This window comes from Bactrocera dorsalis, chromosome 2 (assembly GCF_023373825.1).
Source record: "Bactrocera dorsalis isolate Fly_Bdor chromosome 2, ASM2337382v1, whole genome shotgun sequence".
NCBI classification, from domain to species: Eukaryota; Metazoa; Arthropoda; class Insecta; order Diptera; family Tephritidae; genus Bactrocera; species Bactrocera dorsalis.
Window position 1 is genome coordinate 59,423,531 of NC_064304.1, and position 20,562 is coordinate 59,444,092.

Genomic DNA, 20,562 nt, shown 5'->3' on the forward strand with positions numbered 1-20,562 from the left:
CCTGCTGAATGGCAGTGAAAGCACAACACCGGGAGAAGGCGAACCCGATTCCCCAATCGATGACGATGGAGCAGGCGTTCCATTACCCGACCATGAAGAAGTTCGAATAGCAATCACCCGCCTGAAGAACAACAAAGCGGCAGGGGCCGATGGATTGCCGGCCGAGCTATTCAAACACGGCGGCGAAGAACTGATAAGGAGCATGCATCAGCTTCTTTGTAAAATATGGTCGGACGAAAGCATGCCCAACGACTGGAATTTAAGTGTGCTATGCCCAATCCATAAAAAAGGAGACCCCACAATCTGCGCCAACTACCGTGGGATTAGCCTCCTCAACATCGCATATAAGGTTCTATCGAGCGTATTGTGTGAAAGATTAAAGCCTACCGTCAACAAGCTGATTGGACCTTATCAGTGTGGCTTCAGACCTGGTAAATCAACAACCGACCAGATATTCACCATGCGCCAAATCTTGGAAACGACCCGTGAAAGGAGAATCGACACACACCACCTCTTCGTCGATTTCAAAGCTGCTTTCGACAGCACGAAAAGGAGCTGCCTTTATGCCGCGATGTCTGAATTTGGTATCCCCGCAAAACTGATACGGCTGTGTAAACTGACGTTGAGCGGCACCAAAAGCTCCGTCAGGACCGGGAAGAACCTCTCCGAGCCGTTCGATACCAAACGAGGTTTCAGACAATGCGACTCCCTATCGTGCGACTTTTTCAATCTGCTGCTGGAGAAAATAATTCGAGCTGCAGAACTTAATCGAGCAGGTACAATCTTCTATAAGAGTGTACAGCTGCTGGCGTATGCCGATGATATTGATATCATCGGCCTCAACACCCGCGCCGTTAGTTCTGCTTTCTCCAGGCTGGACAAGGAAGCAAAACGAATGGGTCTGGCAGTGAACGAGGGCAAGACGAAATATCTCCTGTCATCAAACAAACAGTCGTCGCACTCGCGACTTGGCACTCACGTCACTGTTGACAGTCATAACTTTGAAGTTGTAGATAATTTCGTCTATCTTGGAACCAGCGTAAACACCACCAACAATGTCAGCCTAGAAATCCAACGCAGGATAACTCTGCCCAACAGGTGCTACTTCGGACTGAGTAGGCAATTGAGAAGCAAAGTCCTCTCTCGACAGACAAAAACCAAACTCTATAAGTCTCTCATAATTCCCGTCCTGCTATATGGTGCAGAGGCTTGGACGATGTCAACAGCGGATGAGTCGACATTGCGAGTTTTCGAGAGAAAAATTCTGCGAAAGATTTATGGTCCTTTGCGCGTTGGCCACGGCGAATATCGCATTCGATGGAACGATGAGCTGTACGAGATATACGACGACATTGACATAGTTCAGCGAATTAAAAGACAGCGGCTACGCTGGCTAGGTCATGTTGTCCGGATGGATGAAAACACTCCAGCTCTGAAAGTATTCGACGCAGTACCCGCCGGGGGAAGCAGAGGGAGAGGAAGACCTCCACTCCGTTGGAAGGACCAAGTGGAGAAGGACCTGGCTTCGCTTGGAATATCCAATTGGCGCCACGTAGCGAAAAGAAGAAACGACTGGCGCGCGGTTGTTAACTCGGCTATAATCGCGTAAGCGGTGTCTACGCCAATTAAGAAGAAGAAGAAGGTGTATGTAAACTTTATTGGCCCACTGTACGACGCCATTGACATACAGTAGGTAGAAAAAATTAGTTATCAAAACAGCCAGCGCTGTTTTAAACGCTCTATACTTTTTCGCTTAATTGAATATAATTTTTTTTGTATATGTTCGTACCGTTGTATATGTTCGTAATTTTAGTGGCAACCGCTTATCTTGTAAGAAATTTTCGTGACCTTCTATAGAAATGCTCGGTGACAAAGCGTAGAAAAAGTAAGTTATCAAGTGCAGTAATTAGTGTTTTTCATATTAAAACCTGAAAATAAAATACAAAAAAGCATTAAACGTGTAAGAATTGTTTATTTTGTAAATTTTGTAATTGAATTGGTAACTAAAGTTTTCGTTTTTTTAAATTTAATTTTTTGAAATATTAAGGCGATTTTTTACGGTAAATTAAAAAAAATCTGAAAATGGTGAATTTTAAACAATTAACGAATGAGAAATGTGCAATAGGGTGATTAAAAAATTTTTTTTTTCGTTTGGTTCTCGGAAAAATAGGTCCCTAGACACCTCTAAGAAAGCCTCTCCAAGCATGAGTCCTTATTTGTACCGGGAAGATCCTCCTTCTTACAGTTTTTTGATTTTTTCTTATTATCAGGTAGAAAAATTTATATCTCGCTTCCAACTACTTGAAAGAATATCTTGTTCCTTAAATTTTGTAGGAAATTGAATGCTCTACAAAAGGTGATTTTTTCGTAAACCCAACCGTTTAAAAGATATTAGCAGTTAAAGTTTGATTATTTTTGGGAAAATTTTTTTATTTTTTATAAATTTTATAACTCAATGAAAAAAAATCAATATGAATGATGAAACTCATAGGTTTTTGGAGAGGTTTTCTTAGAGGTGTCGAGGAACCTATTTTTCAGAGTACCAAACGAATTTTTTTTTTTTGAGCCACCCTAATGCCTTAATTATTAATATACTTATTACATGTGCCCGCATTGACTTGCATGTTCATACATTCATATATACTTATATGTACATACATATATTTGCATACATTGCCGAACAAATAATGCACAAGCATACAAACATACATATGTGTACACATATGAATATGTCACCAACAAAAAATTGATCTTCACAAGTCAATATGGCAGCCAAATTGGCGAAGAACAAGTGTAGTAAATATTACAACAAAAACGATTTCATTCATGAACGCAGGCGCAAATTCCACAAGCGATCTCGCTTCATTCATAAAAACAGAGGCCTTGGAGCCTAGTCTGTATCTCGATTCGAAAATGAATTTTCTCGAATTCGAAATTTTTGTATTCGGTAACTCTATTTACGGATTTTCAATCCGTATTTCGAAAAGTGAATCCGAATTAAGAAAATTTGCAACTATGTAATTCGAATTTGATTGTCAAATGTATTCGAGTTTCGAATAAAATATTCGTTAGCTTATGAGTTGTAGAATAAAGACGTTTTAAAAAATGTAAGTATTTTAATAAGTTTTATTGCATATTATACTATAGATAAGTTTAAAAAAAATATATTTTTAATAGGAACTCGGTTAGCGAAAGTCAGCACACTAAACAAAGCCAATTTGAAATAATGGTGGAGTTTATGGAAACACATCCAAACTTGGCCAAAGGCTACGTAAAATGTGCCGACGCTAAACAAACAAGTAAACATTTATGGGAGCGGTTAAGTGAAAAATTAAATGGAGATGGACCATCTATACGGGACATGCTTTCGTGGAAAAAAGTAAATTTCTGTGTGAACAAAATTATTTTGCTATTATACGTTACCTGTGCTTTGATTTCTATTTATTTATTTTTTTTTTCACTTAAGGTTTGGGCAGATTACAAAACCAACATTAAGGCCAAAGCTCGAAAAAATAAGTTGCATATGTCGGGGACAGGTGGTGGGCCTGCAAAAGTTTATTCATTCAATGCAGTTGAATTAAGAGCATTTGATTTACTGCAGATAAACCAAGCGGTAGATGGGATGGTAGATGCTCAAAAGTTCGGTGCGGGAACAAGTGAAGTCACACAAAGCTACCATTGTGAAACCACGGATCCAAGCACTCATAATAACATAAGTGATTTACAAAATTTAGAGGAACTGCCACCTTTTACACCACCTTATCGCCCCCAAACGTCACCAAAATGTAGCACTGCGCGCACACGTACCTCAAGTAAAAAAAATCTATTGAAAATGCAAGTAGACGAGCAAATGAAGTTTCACAATGATTTTACAAAGATTTTAAAAGACGTGAATTACAATTTAAAATCTTTAGTTAAATATAATAAAAAACTTGTTGAACAAAATGAAGAAAAAATAGAACTAGAAAGGCAAAAACTAAAGTTTGCAAAGTTAAAACATGAATACAAAATTAAAAGCGGCAGGGAAAGGAACAATATAAGACTTGCAAAACTTAAAATCAAGGAACAAATGTTAAATGTTAATACCCGTTACTTATAATATTTATAATGAATATTTGAAAGAAATGAAATAAATGGATTGCTTTTTAGTTACTTTATTTAAATTACGAACGCAAGCTTATTTTAATTCGGTCTCGTATTGTTTGCGCAATTCGTGAAAACTCGTTTTGATCACCGTTGGGTAAAGCAAAATTAGATCGTTCTTCATTAGTTTCAATTACTGTTGGTGCTTCAACGTTGTATATGAGGCAAATGTTATGCAGGGCACAACAAACATTCAAAATTTTAACAACTTTTTTTGGTGCATAGTGAAGCTCTCTTCCAGCAAGCAGGCATCGAAAACGACTTTTTAAAATTCCAAATACACGCTCGATTATTGATCTTGCTTTTGTAAATTTTTCATTGTACAAACTTTCTAGTGAATTTTCTTCTGCATTGCGGTAAGGCGTAAGGAGCCATGGCTCTAATGGATATCCAGAATCACCTTAAATTGGATAGATAATAAATAATAAGTAAGCCTTAGACTATATATAAATGCAAATACAAGCGGTTTGAATAAAATCACCGACCAATTAACCATGAAGATTTATCTCCATTTTGGTAGTTGGATAGCATGTATTGTCGTTCGTTTGAAAGGCTCCATACGTGGACATCATGAGCTGCTCCACCATAAACGTATTTACAGCCCTTATATATGTACATGTTATGGTCACAAATCTAATTATAAAGTATAAGTATAAGTCTGAATAAAACGTCGTAATATAAACTTACCACCATAGCATTGACGCTATGCTTTAGCTTTCGATTAAAAACAAGATGCTCATCTTTTACTGGTCTAACCATCTGGATGTGAGTTCCATCAACAGCACCTATTATTCCTGGTAATCCAAATTTTGAATAAAAATAATTTTTAGCTTCACGCTTTTCTTGTGAGCTCATTTCAAATTTTATGTGTTTCGGACACATTGTTTTTTCAATAGCGTTCAAAACTTCTGCAATACATTTAGATGTAGTGGACTGTGCTAACCCTGCAAACCGGTCTTGCCCTATTTGATGTTGATAGCCCCCTTGACCAAGGAATTTTAGAGTAGCAGGAAGTTTTATAGCTGGATTTATTGCCGTGGATCTTATAGGTACCGTTAGTTCTTCAGTTATGCCTCTAAAGACATAATCAAAGGCTTCTTTAGAAAGTCTAAAGTTTTGTATGAAGCTATAATCCCAAATGTGAAAACAATTTATAACCGATTATAACATAAGTATGTAAAAATAAATTCCTTTTTTGCGATAATTCCATTATATTAAATTCATTTCTTATATATCTTCTCGTAATTCTTTCCTCAATAATTTCCTCGTCCTCCATCCACAATGCAACGGAATCCATATTTTTCAAATAAATTTAAACTTTATTTCATTTTATTTTGACATTTAGCATTCGAAAGTACTGGCACAGGGTGGTACAACTTTCGCATATTTATAAACTGAATTCGACTTTTTTACAGAATGCTAAAACACATTCGAGTCGAAATCAAATTCGAATAGAATTTACTTTCGAATCGAGATACAGAATAGGTCCCCTTAATTTTCTGGTGCTTCTCGCAAAAATCTGCGTCGATATGTATTCGCGATCATACGTATACATACATACATACATATTTACGCATGTTTGTAGGCGAAGCTGCTACAGCGGCAAGGAGTGACAATCGGAGGCCATTACTTTACTTATGCCATAGAAATTCTATTGCTACGAATATGGAAATGACAACGAAATAATGCAAATATGCAATAAGGTCATTAATTTTTTTGAAGAAATGAAAGGAATGAATGATCCTGGAAGAATAGTCTTAACTTTTCAGCGGCCAACTTGGAGTATTTCAACCAAAAGTCACACAAAGAATTTGCAGAAATGAAAGACAAACGAAAGAAAAATAATGCGCAAGCATACATAAAGCGTACTGTACTTATTGACTGCATTATTTTTGTGTAAAACCTTGGAATTTATTCATTAAAATCACCACTCAGAAGTCGTTGTATCCGTTGTAAGCGAACGATTTTCGAAGAAACATCATTTCTAATATGCCACAAGACAAAATTAGAAATGAAGTTCTTAACCCTCACGCTGTCAGATAAAACGATATACCTCGTCATCGCGGGACGATTTCCCAAAAAATGTAAATGAAGACTAACTACAGAAATGATTGTGTGAAGTATAGTCTTAATTTTTCAAAGGCCAACGCAGAGTATTTCAAACAAGAGTCACACAAAATAGTTGAGAATTCGCAGAAATTAAAGACAAACAAAAGAAAAAGAAGTATAACTTCAATAATGCACAAGCATACAAACATACATATGCGCACACATGTGAATATGTCACCAACCAAAAATTGAAACATTGTTCTACAAAAACAACAACAGCATAAGCATGGCAACATTGTGTTGTTGGTAGAAAAGCCGAGCTGTGCCGAAAGAAACGAACAAACGATCGCCGATTGTCACCGCTTCGCTTGCTGCTCGAACATCTTCGCAGACAAGATTGCGCAACTTGCATTTAACGCAACCTTTTCCGAACTCGTATAAGAAGTATAACCTCAAAAAAATATTTTTTTTGTTTGAATCATCCTAATGTTGAACCATAATTAATTTGCATAAAGATGATCACACGCAGAGTTATATTACTGAAAAGTTTAATAAAAGCTTAGTCGCAATACTGAAAGTTATTGCCGGCTACTACAAAGGAAATCGAGTCATCAGGAAGAAGAAGCTAGGGCGCCCAAGAATAACAACGGGAGAGTTGATAAACGAATTTTGGATATTTCCAATTCTGATCCCTTCAAATCAGTTTCAAAAATTAGCACACATCTTATAAAAGAAGGCATGAATGTCCCCTCAGTGCACACTGTCCGTAACAGATTGCACCAAACCAACATTCACAGCCGCGTTGCAAGAAAGTTACTCTATCTAAAAAATAAAGAGCACATATTAAAATCTTAAAATTTTTTACATAAAGTGCTGTGGACGGATGAATCGATGATTTTTCTTCGTTATTCCCACTGTATGGCTTACGTTTGGTGCTCACCCGAACGAGAACGACTAGTGCACTCTATCTACAGCTAAGTCGGTGTAAAAGCGCTTAATGGTTTGGGGATGCTTATCTGCGAATGGCCCTGGAAATATTGTAATCCTGGGAGGAAAAGTTTCTGCTGCAGTTTATTTAAATATTTTAAAGGAGCACGCCATCCCCGAAGGTCACCGACTAATTGGGCCATTCATACTGTAAAAATCATCACAGAACATCTATAAAATGAAAATGTGAGTGTATTGAAATGGCCTCAAAGCCCTGACTTGGCACCTATTGAAAAAGCTTGGGCAATCCTTATGATGCGTATAACTGAGGAGAACCCCTAAAACCTGGTTAATTTGAAGAACTGCCTCTATAACATTTGGAATAATTTTCCTTAAAATTATTGTTTGAAGCTTGCCAACTTCATGAAATAACGATTGGGTCAACTAAGAAGCCGTAATTATGGACATTGCGGATATTAAACAATTTAATAACTTATTTTTTCTACATGCAATTTACTGTATGTGTGTATGTTTTCCTTTTATAAAAGCAATGAACTTCTCTTTTGTTTTAAAATTACTTTAATTAGATACTTTGAAATATGTTCTCAATAAAAAAAATATTTCGTTTGAAAAATACAAACTTTTAAATTTTATTCACTTCGCTGATTTATAGTTCACTTTGAAAACTTACTTTTTCTACCTAATGTAGTTCAGTGAATTAAAAGCAGAGTTCGCAAATACTCATCACTGAGGAGTAAAATTTCTATCTTCCTCCTCAGTACAACACAATTGAGGAGCAATAAATTTTGATTTCCTCAATTGTGAGTTCAAAGGAAAGAGTGCTCTTCTAGAATATTTCTCTTTAATACTTATCTTATCTTTTCGCTCTAATATTTACCTCAAACGTACGTGCTCCTCAAAATAATACTCCTCACAAGAGCGCTAAGTTTCTTTTTCTCATCTCAGGTTTCAGCACTCAGTATTTTGTATCGCTGATAAACTCAGTGATGCAGCAGAGAGTGCTCTTGAGCAATTTCTTATTCTCTTAGAGTATGTATATTTATAAATTTATGTTAAAGTTTAATTGTTGTTGGTGTAAATATTAACAGTTTTGGGTACATGCATGATTAACCGTTAATTTAAGTTGTATTGTGTGTATGTAAATAATTTAAAAGATGAGTTTTATTTTTCGCATCACTTGAACACTCAGAGCGATAAAAATAAAGATGATGCGTTAGGCAAATAGTTATCTTTTAAAAATGCTCGCTCATGCTAATATATGAGTGAGCCAAATACGTGAGGAGTTTTTTTGTGATGAGAATGTTAGTTAAGCTTGCGCTCCTGAGTATTTGAAATGATGTCCTCTTGCGGAATATTACTCATCAGAGCAAGAGCGTATTTTGATGGTTTTACGAACTCTGATTAAAAGACAGCGGCCACTTTTCTTAAGACCAGTTCATTTTTTTTTGTTTTAAATCTTTCTCACCTTTTAGACACAGTTAGGTACAGCAAACGGACGCAATTTTACTTCTAACACTTTTTAAACACACAAATTTTTCTTATTATTGTTTCTTTTCGAAGACTCAGCTACCTTTTTAGGCACTTTTAAAACACAAATGGTTTTTTTTAAACTGTTTCTTTTCAAAAAAATTGTATGTAATTATTTTCTTTCACTTTTCATTTAATAGGCATAAATAATTTTTATTAAATTGTTTCTTTTGAAAACAAAATTGTTTGTAATTATTTTTCTTTCACTTTTCACTTTAGTAGGCACAGCTACTTTTCCGAGCACTTTTTATTTCGTGTCCCTCGTTGGGCACCAATTAATTCCCGCGACGAAGGAATTAAAAGAAATTATATTTTATATCCGCGAACGCGCCGATGAAATGAGAACAAGTGTGGTTCTAGTGGACTGCAAGATACAAATCGAATCTTTATTTCCAACATACTAGTATTTATACATTTTATTCTTATTTACTTAAAGTGAAAGCTAAAGCAGAAGTGTAAGCATCAGCTAGTGATTGAATCCAGAAAAAAGAAAGTTTCAATTACAATATTATAATGTTTCAGCATATGTATTTCGGCAGAATGTTAAGCGTTCTGTTTTGTTTACAATTATTTTTATTATGCCTCTTGTGAGGTCCAGCGATATTGTTTTTATAACAATGGATTATTGGATTCAGAACGGAAAAAGTATATGAAATTCTTAAGTAATCAGAAACATTAATTAGGATTTTTTAATTAATAAGACTGTGTAATTACAAAATGTAAAGATTCAATTTTATTTACGGTTATGGTAAAGTTGGTATGCGGAGACTGTAATTAACTTGCACACGCTTGCATAACAACTTTTTTAAGAAACAGGTTAAATTTATTTTAGAACAATTAATAAAAATACAAAAAGAAATGAAAGTAATTTAAAAAAAAGTCAACGCCGTCTTCGATGATTTTTGCTCTCGACCTTTTTTAGCTGTTCTGTTGTGTCGTATTTCTCTCGCACAAACGCTTAGAGGTGTATTTCAGAAACGTGGCAGTGGTATTGATACTTTTGACAAAATGCTATGTGGATTCTCTGATAAAAGAAAAATATGGCATTATTTTATAAAAAGCAAGATATTGCTGGACTTGCAGCGTTCAGGCTGTTTGATCTTAATCACCCTATGTGAAACACCTCTATGGAGCTAGCGCAGAAGCAGTTACAAAACCGATGCAAAACAAAAATTGTAATGGACTTGACGCTATAAAAGAACGTGGGAAAAGTGCTATTTGCAAAAGACAATGTCGAAGCTGCCCATTCAAAATGCTTCAAAGATACAGCGAAAAATGCATTTGAGCAGTTCGAAATTAAAACTTTATTTGATTTTCATATTTTTCAATAAAATGCCTTTGGGTCTAGCAATAAATACAAGTTTCATTAAAATTATTTGCATAAACAAGCGCAATATAGGCGTTTATATAGAAAAATAATCTAAATTTTCATACAAAGTACATTACTGGGCACTGAGTGGCCAAGTCACGCGATTAAGTTGTATAGCTATATCACGGTTCTAAAGTTAATATAAAGATATCTTTCTGCAAAGACATACAAAAAGTTGTTATTACAGCGTAGGAAATTAAACAGTTAATTCTACAAATTTATTTACTTTTTGTCTCGAATGTCTGCTACGTTTTAGCTGGCACTCACCCAAGTAAGATTTGCAAATTTCTTCACCAACTTGTATAGTTTACCGCTTTCAATAAAAATATGTTATTTGAATAAGGAAATGTCGAAATAGCTTTTGGCACACAACTGTGGTTAATCTTCCTTTGAAGTGGATAAAGTCCAGCATCCGCTTACGCGGTTATAGCCGAGTTAACAACAACGCGCCAGTCGTCTCTTCTTTTCGCAATGTGGCGCCAATTAGAAGCGCTAAGCGAAGCTATGTCCTTCTTCACCTGGTCTTTTCAACGGAATGGAGGTCTTCCTCTTCCTCTGCTTCCCCAGGTGGGTATTGCGTCAAATACTTTCAGAGCTGAAGTGTTTTCGTCCATACGTACGACACCCTCAGTGTTGAGAAATTCGTCCGCGACTTTTATGAATACATATGTATGTATGTATACACTAGCGGGCCCGGTGCCTACTTCGCACGGCAAAACAAAATAAGAAAAGAAACACACTTGTTTTTAATAAAGTTGGTTTTGTTCCCTATTATTCAACTTTTAATTCTAGTTTCTTACAATCTTAGACTATGTATCACTTAAACTATCTTAGAGCTCTTTCGTAGACAACATTTTTGGTTTTACCATGAGTTGTTGTGTAGATAAAGAGAACTGAAGGCTTGTCAACACGTGAGCACGAAACATATAACTGGCCGTGTGAAAAGCAAGGATATTCGAAATCAATTCCACACAATTCCTACAAAGGCCCTTGCGCTTTATTTATTGTAATAGCAAATTCAAGACGTATTGGAAACTGTAGTCTTTTGAATGCAAAAAGGTAAATCTGATAGAATCATTGGAATTCGTGGAATCAATACATCTTCACCTTTAAACTTCCCCTTTAAAATTAACTGCTAATCTTGTCCCATTGCATAATCGTGGTTGATTTATATTGTATTTCGAAGCATAATAATGGGAGCACCCACTTTCAATTGTAAACGATGAGGTGGAAATAATTCAAAATTTCTGTCGGGTAATTAACAGCGTCGTCTTGATTCGTAACCGTGTCAACTGATTGATACGTATACATATGTTACAACTACGCCAGGAACATGGGTTAAAATGTCTGCATTCATTTAACCAACGTCTTTATTTTTAGCCAGTATAGCTCTTTCAGCTAACCAATTATGATTGCGATAATATTCTGCAATATTTGGAAAAACACTTGACACCAATTCTTCTTTTGTCGGTGCAATATTACAAAGGTTATCTGGTAAAGTGATTAAGCCAGTTTCACTATCAACAGCAAGTTGACCATTGCCTATTGTCAGCAGTTGCCTTGAAAATGTGTCGGCCGATGGATCGTTTTGAATTTGTACTCGCACATTTGTAGTCAAATTGAGTATTTGTACATGTCTCCATAAATAAGATGACTTTAAACATGCTTTTAATTCATCTGCTGGTGTTGAACGGGGAATCACAGGCAATGTCTGATGAAAATCACAAGCCAACAGAATCAAAGCGCCACCAAATATCTGTTGATCATTACTACGCAAGCCTTGCAATGTCCTGTCTAACGCTTCCACTGATTTCTTATGGGCCAATGTACATTCATCCCACACTATTAATTTGCATTGTTGCAGGACTTTGCCCATTCCCGAATTTTTGGAAACATTACAGGTGGGATTTTCATTTACATTCATATTCAGTGGTAATTTAAGTGCAAAATGGTCTGTCCGACCACCATCTAATAACGTCGCTGCTATTCCAGACGATGCAAGTGCCAATGCTATATTACTCTGTGATCTTATAGTCGCTAATAGCAAGGAAATCAGAAATGTTTTGCCAGTTCCTCCTGGAGCGTCTAAAAAACATTCCTCCAGTTTCGTTTCGTACTGATTCCATTATGGTGTCATATGCGTCTCTGTTCTGGATTCAATTTATGCAAATTAAAGTTTATAAATGTGGTCAACTCATTCAAATCATATTGTTTTTCGCGATTTATTTCTTGATTGAATGCATCATGCATTGGTAGATTTGGAGCTGGCAAATCCAGTTATGTCAATGCTTTATTTGCAATTAGCAAACAAATATCTTCAATGATAAGCAATGCCTAATTAAACATTTCAAGTGTAATCATTAAATCGTTATTTCTTGCAATTCGCAATAGACACAAATAAGTACATTCAGCATGACTGGGATGCATTGCGTAGAGACGTCCAATGGCATCACTTTCAAAAATGCCAGCATAACCATTTTCCAAATGTACTGACAAAATGAATAACTGCCGGATTTCGATCATGAATTGGGAACGATAATATTCTCCAAACTGCCTCATTGCTACTGATATACTCGTACCTTCCCATTTGATATTGTGTTATTTCGTCATTTCGGTTCTCTGCAACACCAAACACAGTCATGTCGCTGCCTTTTTTTACATACTTGCAGATATGTTTAATCGATTTAACATAATTGCAATATTCTACATTAATATGAGCTTTGAATGGTTTTGATAGTATTGGCGAATAGGGGACAACCCACCTATTATCAACTGTAATATCTTGATTATTGACTCGTAGATTGATTGATTGATTTGCCATTATCATCTGTTGAGCGTCGGCGATACAATGGGTAACTATCATTTCCATTAATTGTCTCGGAAATCAAATCTCTGGGATACCGCTTCGTGCATTTCCCATCTTTCATACATGGCGTATTAATATTTAGAACACCACATGGTCCATGAATCATACTTTTTGTAACAACATCAAATAAACCTGGATCGATTTCCTGATCAGGAATTTCTGCTGAGATGATGTCATTTATTTGATCGCTTGTTATTTCGTTGACTAACCATACCAAAATATGGTGGTGGTGGTAATCCTCTCTTTTGCCATTCCACCGAATACATCCAACATCTAACTTCACCGAAAACTTGATGTTTAACAATAAAATCCATCAATGACTTCAGCTTCTGTCTAAATACTCGTGCTGTTATGTCGTGACGGTCTGTAGAAGATTGCCCTTCATATAAATATTGCTTGATTTCGTCCCATTGTGGATTACATGTATGTAAATGTAATAAACAAATCTGGTCGACCATACAAACGAACATAGCAAATAGCACCTTGTGTATATTCATGCATGCGCCTTGGACTGGAACAAAATTAGAAGAGTATATTAAACACAACAAACATTCACTTGGGTTTGCGGGATCTACCATTTTTAAATTAATAGAGTATACATCTTCACCCCGACAAAACAAAATTGGGTGCTGTAGGGCATCGTAAGAGCGATGTGTTTCACAAACACGTTGTAATTGATTAGTTCTTTTACGCAATACAGTGTCACGTGATTGAAACTCATCGCCGACAATCACCACAGCAACTTCATTATTTATAGGTGCATTAAATCTTCGTTCGTGTTCTCCGATTGGTGTTCTATCAGCACGAATCACGATTTTATGATCATCAGACGGAATCTGATCAAGTGCTGTCCGAAAAGTTTTAATCAAATCATTATGTTCATGAAACAATGCTTGGCATTCACGTATTATTATTCTTCTGGCACCGCACACACATGCGTTATCGGATTTCAACCAAACTTCATATAAACCATATATGGGGCACTGCCTACGTAGTGTATAAGTTTGGTTGAAATCGCACGACGCGTTTATGATTAGTTCGGCGACGTACATATACGGACTTATTTTTATATATATAGATATGATATATAATATGAAATTTAAATATTAATCTTGTCCTTCAGGCAATGGTAAATCGCTCATTCATACCAAATTATGTTTTAAAATCATTCGTGTTTGCGAACTAAAGGAAAACATTTGAAAACAATTTTCGGGAACACTACACTTATAGCAGCTAATTGTAAATGCTACAAACAGTTGTTCCATTTATTGTTCAAAGTGTTCACCCAACATTTTATAATATATGTATGTCTGTATTTTGTTCTGCATTTATTATTATCAATTGAAAGGATTGAAGTGACTGGAGAAACTGTTGTTTGTTGTTATTTGTTTATACATGTCTATTAAAATTTTTGTACCAGTTTCCGGCGGATAATGCCTTTTTCTGAAAGTATCGAAAGTGTTGAAAAATGTAATGTGGAAGTTATTTGTTTTCATTTGTTTATTTCATTCAATGCATTTATTGGGTGAGGTTCGTTTGTGCACCCATATAAGCAATTCGATGGTATTTATTTAAATTCTCGTAACCATAATCTTTGAAACAGTATCGAAATCTGCAATTGAGACATTGGGTAAATTTTTTCAACCATGGTGTTGTTGAATCGTATTCTGGCAAAGGCACTACCAATACATTGTTATTCGTCACGCGACGCACATTTTCTACAAGGCGTGTTCCATCTAACGGGTGATTTTTTTGAGGTTAGGATTTTCATGCATTAGTATTTGACAGATCACGTGGGATTTCAGACATGGTGTCAAAGAGAAAGATGCTCAGTATGCTTTGACATTTCATCATGAATAGACTTACTAACGAGCAACGCTTGCAAATCATTGAATTTTATTACCAAAATCAGTGTTCGGTTCGAAATGTGTTTATCGACAAATTTTGTTCAGCGATGAGGCTCATTTCTGGTTGAATGGCTACGTAAATAAGCAAAATTGCCGCATTTGGGGTGAAGAGCAACCAGAAGCCGTTCAAGAACTGCCCATGCATCCCGAAAAATGCACTGTTTGGTGTGGTTTGTACGCTGGTGGAATCATTGGACCGTATTTTTTCAAAGATGCTGTTGGACGCAACGTTACGGTGAATGGCGATCGCTATCGTTCGATGCTAACAAACTTTTTGTTGCCAAAAATGGAAGAACTGAACTTGGTTGACATGTGGTTTCAACAAGATGGCGCTACATGCCACACAGCTCGCGATTCTATGGCCATTTTGAGGGAAAACTTCGGACAACAATTCATCTCAAGAAATGGACCCGTAAGTTGGCCACCAAGATCATGCGATTTAACGCCTTTAGACTATTTTTTGTGGGGCTACGTCAAGTCTAAAGTCTACAGAAATAAGCCAGCAACTATTCCAGCTTTGGAAGACAACATTTCCGAAGAAATTCGGGCTATTCCGGCCGAAATGCTCGAAAAAGTTGCCCAAAATTGGACTTTCCGAATGGACCACCTAAGACGCAGCCGCGGTCAACATTTAAATGAAATTATCTTCAAAAAGTAAATGTCATGAACCAATCTAACGTTTCAAATAAAGAACCGATGAGATTTTGCAAATTTTATGCGTTTTTTTTTTAAAAAAAATTTATCAAGCTCTTAAAAAATCACCCTATATATGTCGACTGGTGCGTTAGAACTTGCCATCTTTATTGATTGTTCAGTAAAAATTTCATGTCATTTCATTGTTTGGAAGTGAAGTTATTGAGTTTTAATAAACTTCGAACAAAGAGCCAATATTAAATTTTGTTTTAAAATTGGTAAAACTTTTACCGAAACATTTTAATCAGCCGAAATCATAAAATTGATATTCATGGAAATGGAATTAAACATCTCCAGAACATCGATTTATCGAATTTTGACCAAACATTTGGACTTAGGCAAGGTGTGTGCACGGTTTGTTCTGCATAAATTGACTGACGACCAAAAATTGCTCAGATCAATCGACGCTTGTGACCTATTATTTGACCAAAAATCACATTTTAACCATTAACCACTCCCCGTATTCACCTCATATGGCACCGTGCGACTTTTTCCCTTTCGGAAAAATGCATTTGTCCATGAAAGGAAAGCGTTATGCAGACGTAGAGGCCATTCAAAGGCTTACACCGGCAAACTGGCGGCCAACGGGCTAAAACCCTCGTTCGACCTGCTTTTGGACCAGGCAAAAAGCTGTATTGAAGTAGAAGGAAACTATTTTGAATAAAATAAATGGATTTTGCCATTTGTTCTGTTTTTTTTTAGGTTCTGTTTACACTCCTTGTACAACTGTTTCTAAAGGGCGCATCCAGTAATCACAAATAAAATTAATATCGAAAGCATTTATATAATTTACTAACTTTTGTTCAGGGTTCTTTGATGAATCTAGTATCTTTTCATGAAACCGCTGTTGACGAATTTAAAAAGAAAAAAAAAAGCATAAAAAGACTTTGTAATACACACAAAACCACAAACAATAATTTACATTGGTAGCGCTAAAAGTAAAACTTAAAGAAATAAATTATATACCAAAGTTAGTAATTTCCGTGTTGCTTGAACAATTAAAAAGAAATTGTATTTGTAAAACTAAGCACATCAAAATTTCTATCTGCAATTAGAAACAATTCAATAAATTCTTTAGGAACATCATATAATTATATACACATAATGTTACATTATTTGATGACACACTAGCAAATTGGAAAGTGTCATCTAAAAGCACATAAAAAACAGTAAGTAAATAAATAGTTACTTTAGGCATTACGCAGTCATACTTACCTATGTAGCAGGTTCACCCAAATTTCCAAATAACACGGAGTCCAATCGCATTTCCTTATTGAGATTACTAGCTGCACTCTCTAATATGATTTTTGGCGCGTTTGTTCTTGCTTATCCTATTTGGTACAGCGCGTTGTGTTTCACACTGAGACGTACCCAAATTTAACAGTCAAATTGTTGCATGGTATTCGTAGGATCCAAGTTTTTTAATAAGGCTACTAACTACATCTTTAAGCTTTTACTTACCGACCTGGCCTGTTATTATGTTAGTGTTATTGGCAGATTTGAATTGAGATGTTTGAAGGCTTCTACAACTGGTGCCATGAAGCTTGGGCGCCATTGTTCAAAGACTGCCAGTGCAAGTTATAAGATTTGCCAAGGAAATACATATGTGTCGCTGCATGAAGTTTAAATATTATATCCAATTATTTAATGGTTCTTCGATTTTTCCTGTTCTGAAAATATTATAGTTTAATAAGGTAGCCAACTGGGGGTAAATAGTAACGAGCAAAATGCAAACATGTTATATTTTCGCTGAGACTAGAAACATGTCGAACAGTTAAAATAAACAACTTTCTAATACCCCAAGTGAATGAAGTAACTTATCTTGGAATTCATCTGGATCGAAGGCTCACGACGAAAACATAGAGCGAGTAAAATAACTTGCATGAAATTAAGAGCAGCAAATTTAAATTGGCTTTTAAACAAAAATTCTAAACTTAGCCTAGACAACAAAGTCCAGTTATACAATAATTAAACCAATTTGGATGTATGGCATTCAACTGTAGGGTACGACCTGTGCAACCAACATTGATATAATACAAGGGTCCCAATCTAAAATGCTTAGAACAACCATGGGTGCAAGGAGATATAGGACAGCAGAATGAGATATGTTTTTAAACTTCGTGAACATCAAATCCATGCCTCGGCAAATTCCTGCAATCAAACACGTTTAAAAAGAAGTGATCTACCAGCTTACTAGAGAGCAAAGTTCTACCAAAAAAGCGTAACCACATTCTTGAGCTTCTTTAGTTTTAAATAGATTTAAGATTTGAATACTTATTGTAAGGCTTTACCAAACAGAACCAAAAAATTCAGTAAGTCAAAACTTTATAGTTCTTCTTCTTTACTGGCGTAGACACCGCTTACGCGATGATAGCCGAGTCAACAATAGCGCGCCAGTCGTTTCTTCTCTTCGCTACGTGGCGCCAATTGGATATTCCAAGCGAAGCCAGGTCTTTTTCCACTTGGTCCTTCCAACGGAGTGGAGGTCTTCCTCTTCCTCTGCTTCCCGCGGTGGGTACTGCGTCGAATACTTTCAGAGCCGGAGTGTTTTCATCCATCCGGACAACATGACCTAGCCAGCGTAGCCGCTGTCTCTTAATTCACTGAACTATGTCAATGTCGTCGTATATCTCGTACAGCTCATCGTTCCATCGAATGCGATATTCGCCGTGGCCAACGCGCAAAGGACCATAAATCTTTCGCAGAACTTTTCTCTCGAAAACTCGCAACGTAGACTCATCGGTTGTTGTCATCGTCCAAGCCTCTGCACCATATAGCAGGACGGGAATTATGAGCGACTTATAGAGTTTGGTTTTTGTTCGTCGAGAGAGGACTTTACTTTTCAATTGCCTACTCAGTCCGAAGTAGCACCTGTTGGCAAGAGTAATCCTGCGTTGGATTTCCAGGCTGACACTGTTGGTGGTGTTAATACTGGTTCCTAAATAGACGAAATTATCTACAACTTCAAAGTTATGACTGTCAACAGTGACGTGAGTGCCAAGTCCCGAGTGCGACGACTGTTTGTTTGATCACAGGAGATATTTCGTCTTGCCCTCGTTCACTGCCAGACCCATTTGCGTTGCTTCCTTGTTCAGTCTGGAGAAAGCAGAACTAACGGCGCGGGTGTTGAGACCGATGATATCAATATCATCGGCATACGCCAGCAGTTGTACACTCTTATAAAAGATTGTACCTGCTCGATTAAGTTCTGCAGCTCGAATAATTTTCTCCAGCAGCAGATTGAAGAAGTCGCACGATAGGGAGTCGCCTTGTCTGAAACCTCGTTTGGTATCGAACGGCTCGGAGAGGTCCTTCCCGATCCTGACGGAGCTTTTGGTGCTGCTCAACGTCAGTTTACACAGCCGTATTAGTTTTGAGGGGATACCAAATACAGACATCGCGGCATAAAGGCAGCTCCTTTTCGTGCTGTCGAAAGCAGCTTTGAAATCGACGAAGAGGTGGTGTGTGTCGATTCCTTTTTCACGGGTCTTTTCCAAGGTTTGGCGCATGGTGAATATCTAGTCGGTTGTTGATTTACTAGGTCTGAAGCCACACTGATAAGGTCCAATCAGTTTGTTGACGGTGGGCTTTAATCTTTCACACAATACGCTCGACAGAACCTTATATGCGATGTTGAGGAGGCTAATCCCACGGTAGTTGGCGCAGATTGTGGGGTCTCCTTTTTTATGGATTGGGCATAGCACACTTAAATTCCAATCGTTGGGCATACTTTCGTCCGACCATATTTTGCAAAGAAGCTGATGCATGCACCTTATCAGCTCTTCGCCGCCGTATTTGAATAGCTCGGCCGGCAATCCATCTTCCCCTGCCGCTTTGTTGTTTTTCAGTCGGGCAATTGCTATTCGAACCTCTTCATGGTCGGGCAATGGAACGCCTGCTCCATCGTCATCGATTGGGGTATCGGGTTCGCCTACTTCCGGTGTTGTGTTATCACTGCCATACAGCAGGTTGGAGAAGTGTTCCCTCCATAATTTAAGTATGCTCTGGGCATCGGTAACTAGATCACCTTGGGGGGTTCTACAGGAGTATGCTCCGGTCTTGAAACCTTCTGTAAGCCGCCGCATCTTTTCGTAGAATTTTCGAGCATTACCCCTGTCGGCCAGCTTATCGAGCTGTTCGTACTCACGCATTTCGGCCTCTTTCTTCTTCTGTCTGCAAATGCGTCTCGCTTCCCTCTTCAACTCTCGGTATCTATCCCATCCCGCACGTGTTGTGGTCGATCGTAACGTTGCGAGGTAGGCAGCCTGTTTTCTCTCCGCTGCGACACGGCACTCCTCGTCGTACCAGCTGTTCTTTTGCACTTTCCGAAAACCAATGGTTTCGGTTACAGCTGTACGTAAGGAGTTTGAAATGCCGTCCCACAGTTCCCTTATACCGAGTTGTGGACGAGTGCTCTCAGAGAGTAGGAGTGCAAGCCGAGTAGAAAATCGTTCGGCTGTCTGTTGTGATTGCAGCTTCTCGACGTCGAACCTTCCTTGTGTTTGTTGGCGTGCGTTTTTTGCTGCACAGAGGCGGGTGCGAATTTTGGCTGCAACAATATAGTGGTCCGAGTCGATGTTAGGACCTCGGAGCGCACGCACATCTAAAACACTGGAAACGTGTCTTCCGTCTATCACAACATGATCGATCTGGTTGGTAGTTTTTCGATCCGGAGACAGCCAGGTAGCTTGATGTATCTTCTTATGCGGCGGTGATGTCAGCCTTTATTTTCACGAGGACATCAACCAGCTGGGCAGCGGCACCTTCCCAATTAAGGGACCGGACATTCCAGGTGCATGCCCTCAAATCGTAGTCCTTATTTCGTTTGCCATGGTCGTTATCGAAAGGGGGGTTTCTCATCCGATGCTTATAGTTGATTTTCATTGGTGGTGTTTTTTTACGTGGCGGGTCCCAAACCCAGCGCACAACCCTATGCAGGGGATGTTTCGCCTTCTCACGTTAGCTCGCCTTCAAACGGATGTTCTTAGGCTACCCAGAGGATACTTGGTCAAAGACCGGAAGTCGTGAGCTGCTTGAGTCACATGTAAAAGAATCGTTTC

At 37.5% G+C, this 20,562-nt stretch overlaps 1 protein-coding gene and 1 non-coding gene across 2 annotated transcripts; one reads left to right on the forward strand and one right to left on the reverse strand.

Moving 5' to 3' along the window:
* Positions 1 to 2,627: 2,627 nt before the first annotated feature.
* LOC125775293 (uncharacterized) lies at positions 2,628 to 5,334 on the forward strand. The gene is made up of 2 exons (XM_049450241.1): positions 2,628 to 3,379; positions 3,467 to 5,334. Exons 1-2 carry the CDS (start codon positions 3,227 to 3,229, stop codon positions 4,097 to 4,099), a joined length of 786 nt encoding a protein of 261 aa, XP_049306198.1. The 5' UTR covers positions 2,628 to 3,226; the 3' UTR covers positions 4,100 to 5,334.
* Positions 5,335 to 6,069: 735 nt separating this feature from the next.
* Positions 6,070 to 6,273, reverse strand: LOC125776952 (small nucleolar RNA U3). The gene has a single exon (XR_007422057.1). It is a non-coding gene; the product is annotated as a small nucleolar RNA U3 (small nucleolar RNA).
* Between the last annotated feature and the right edge of the window lie 14,289 nt (positions 6,274 to 20,562).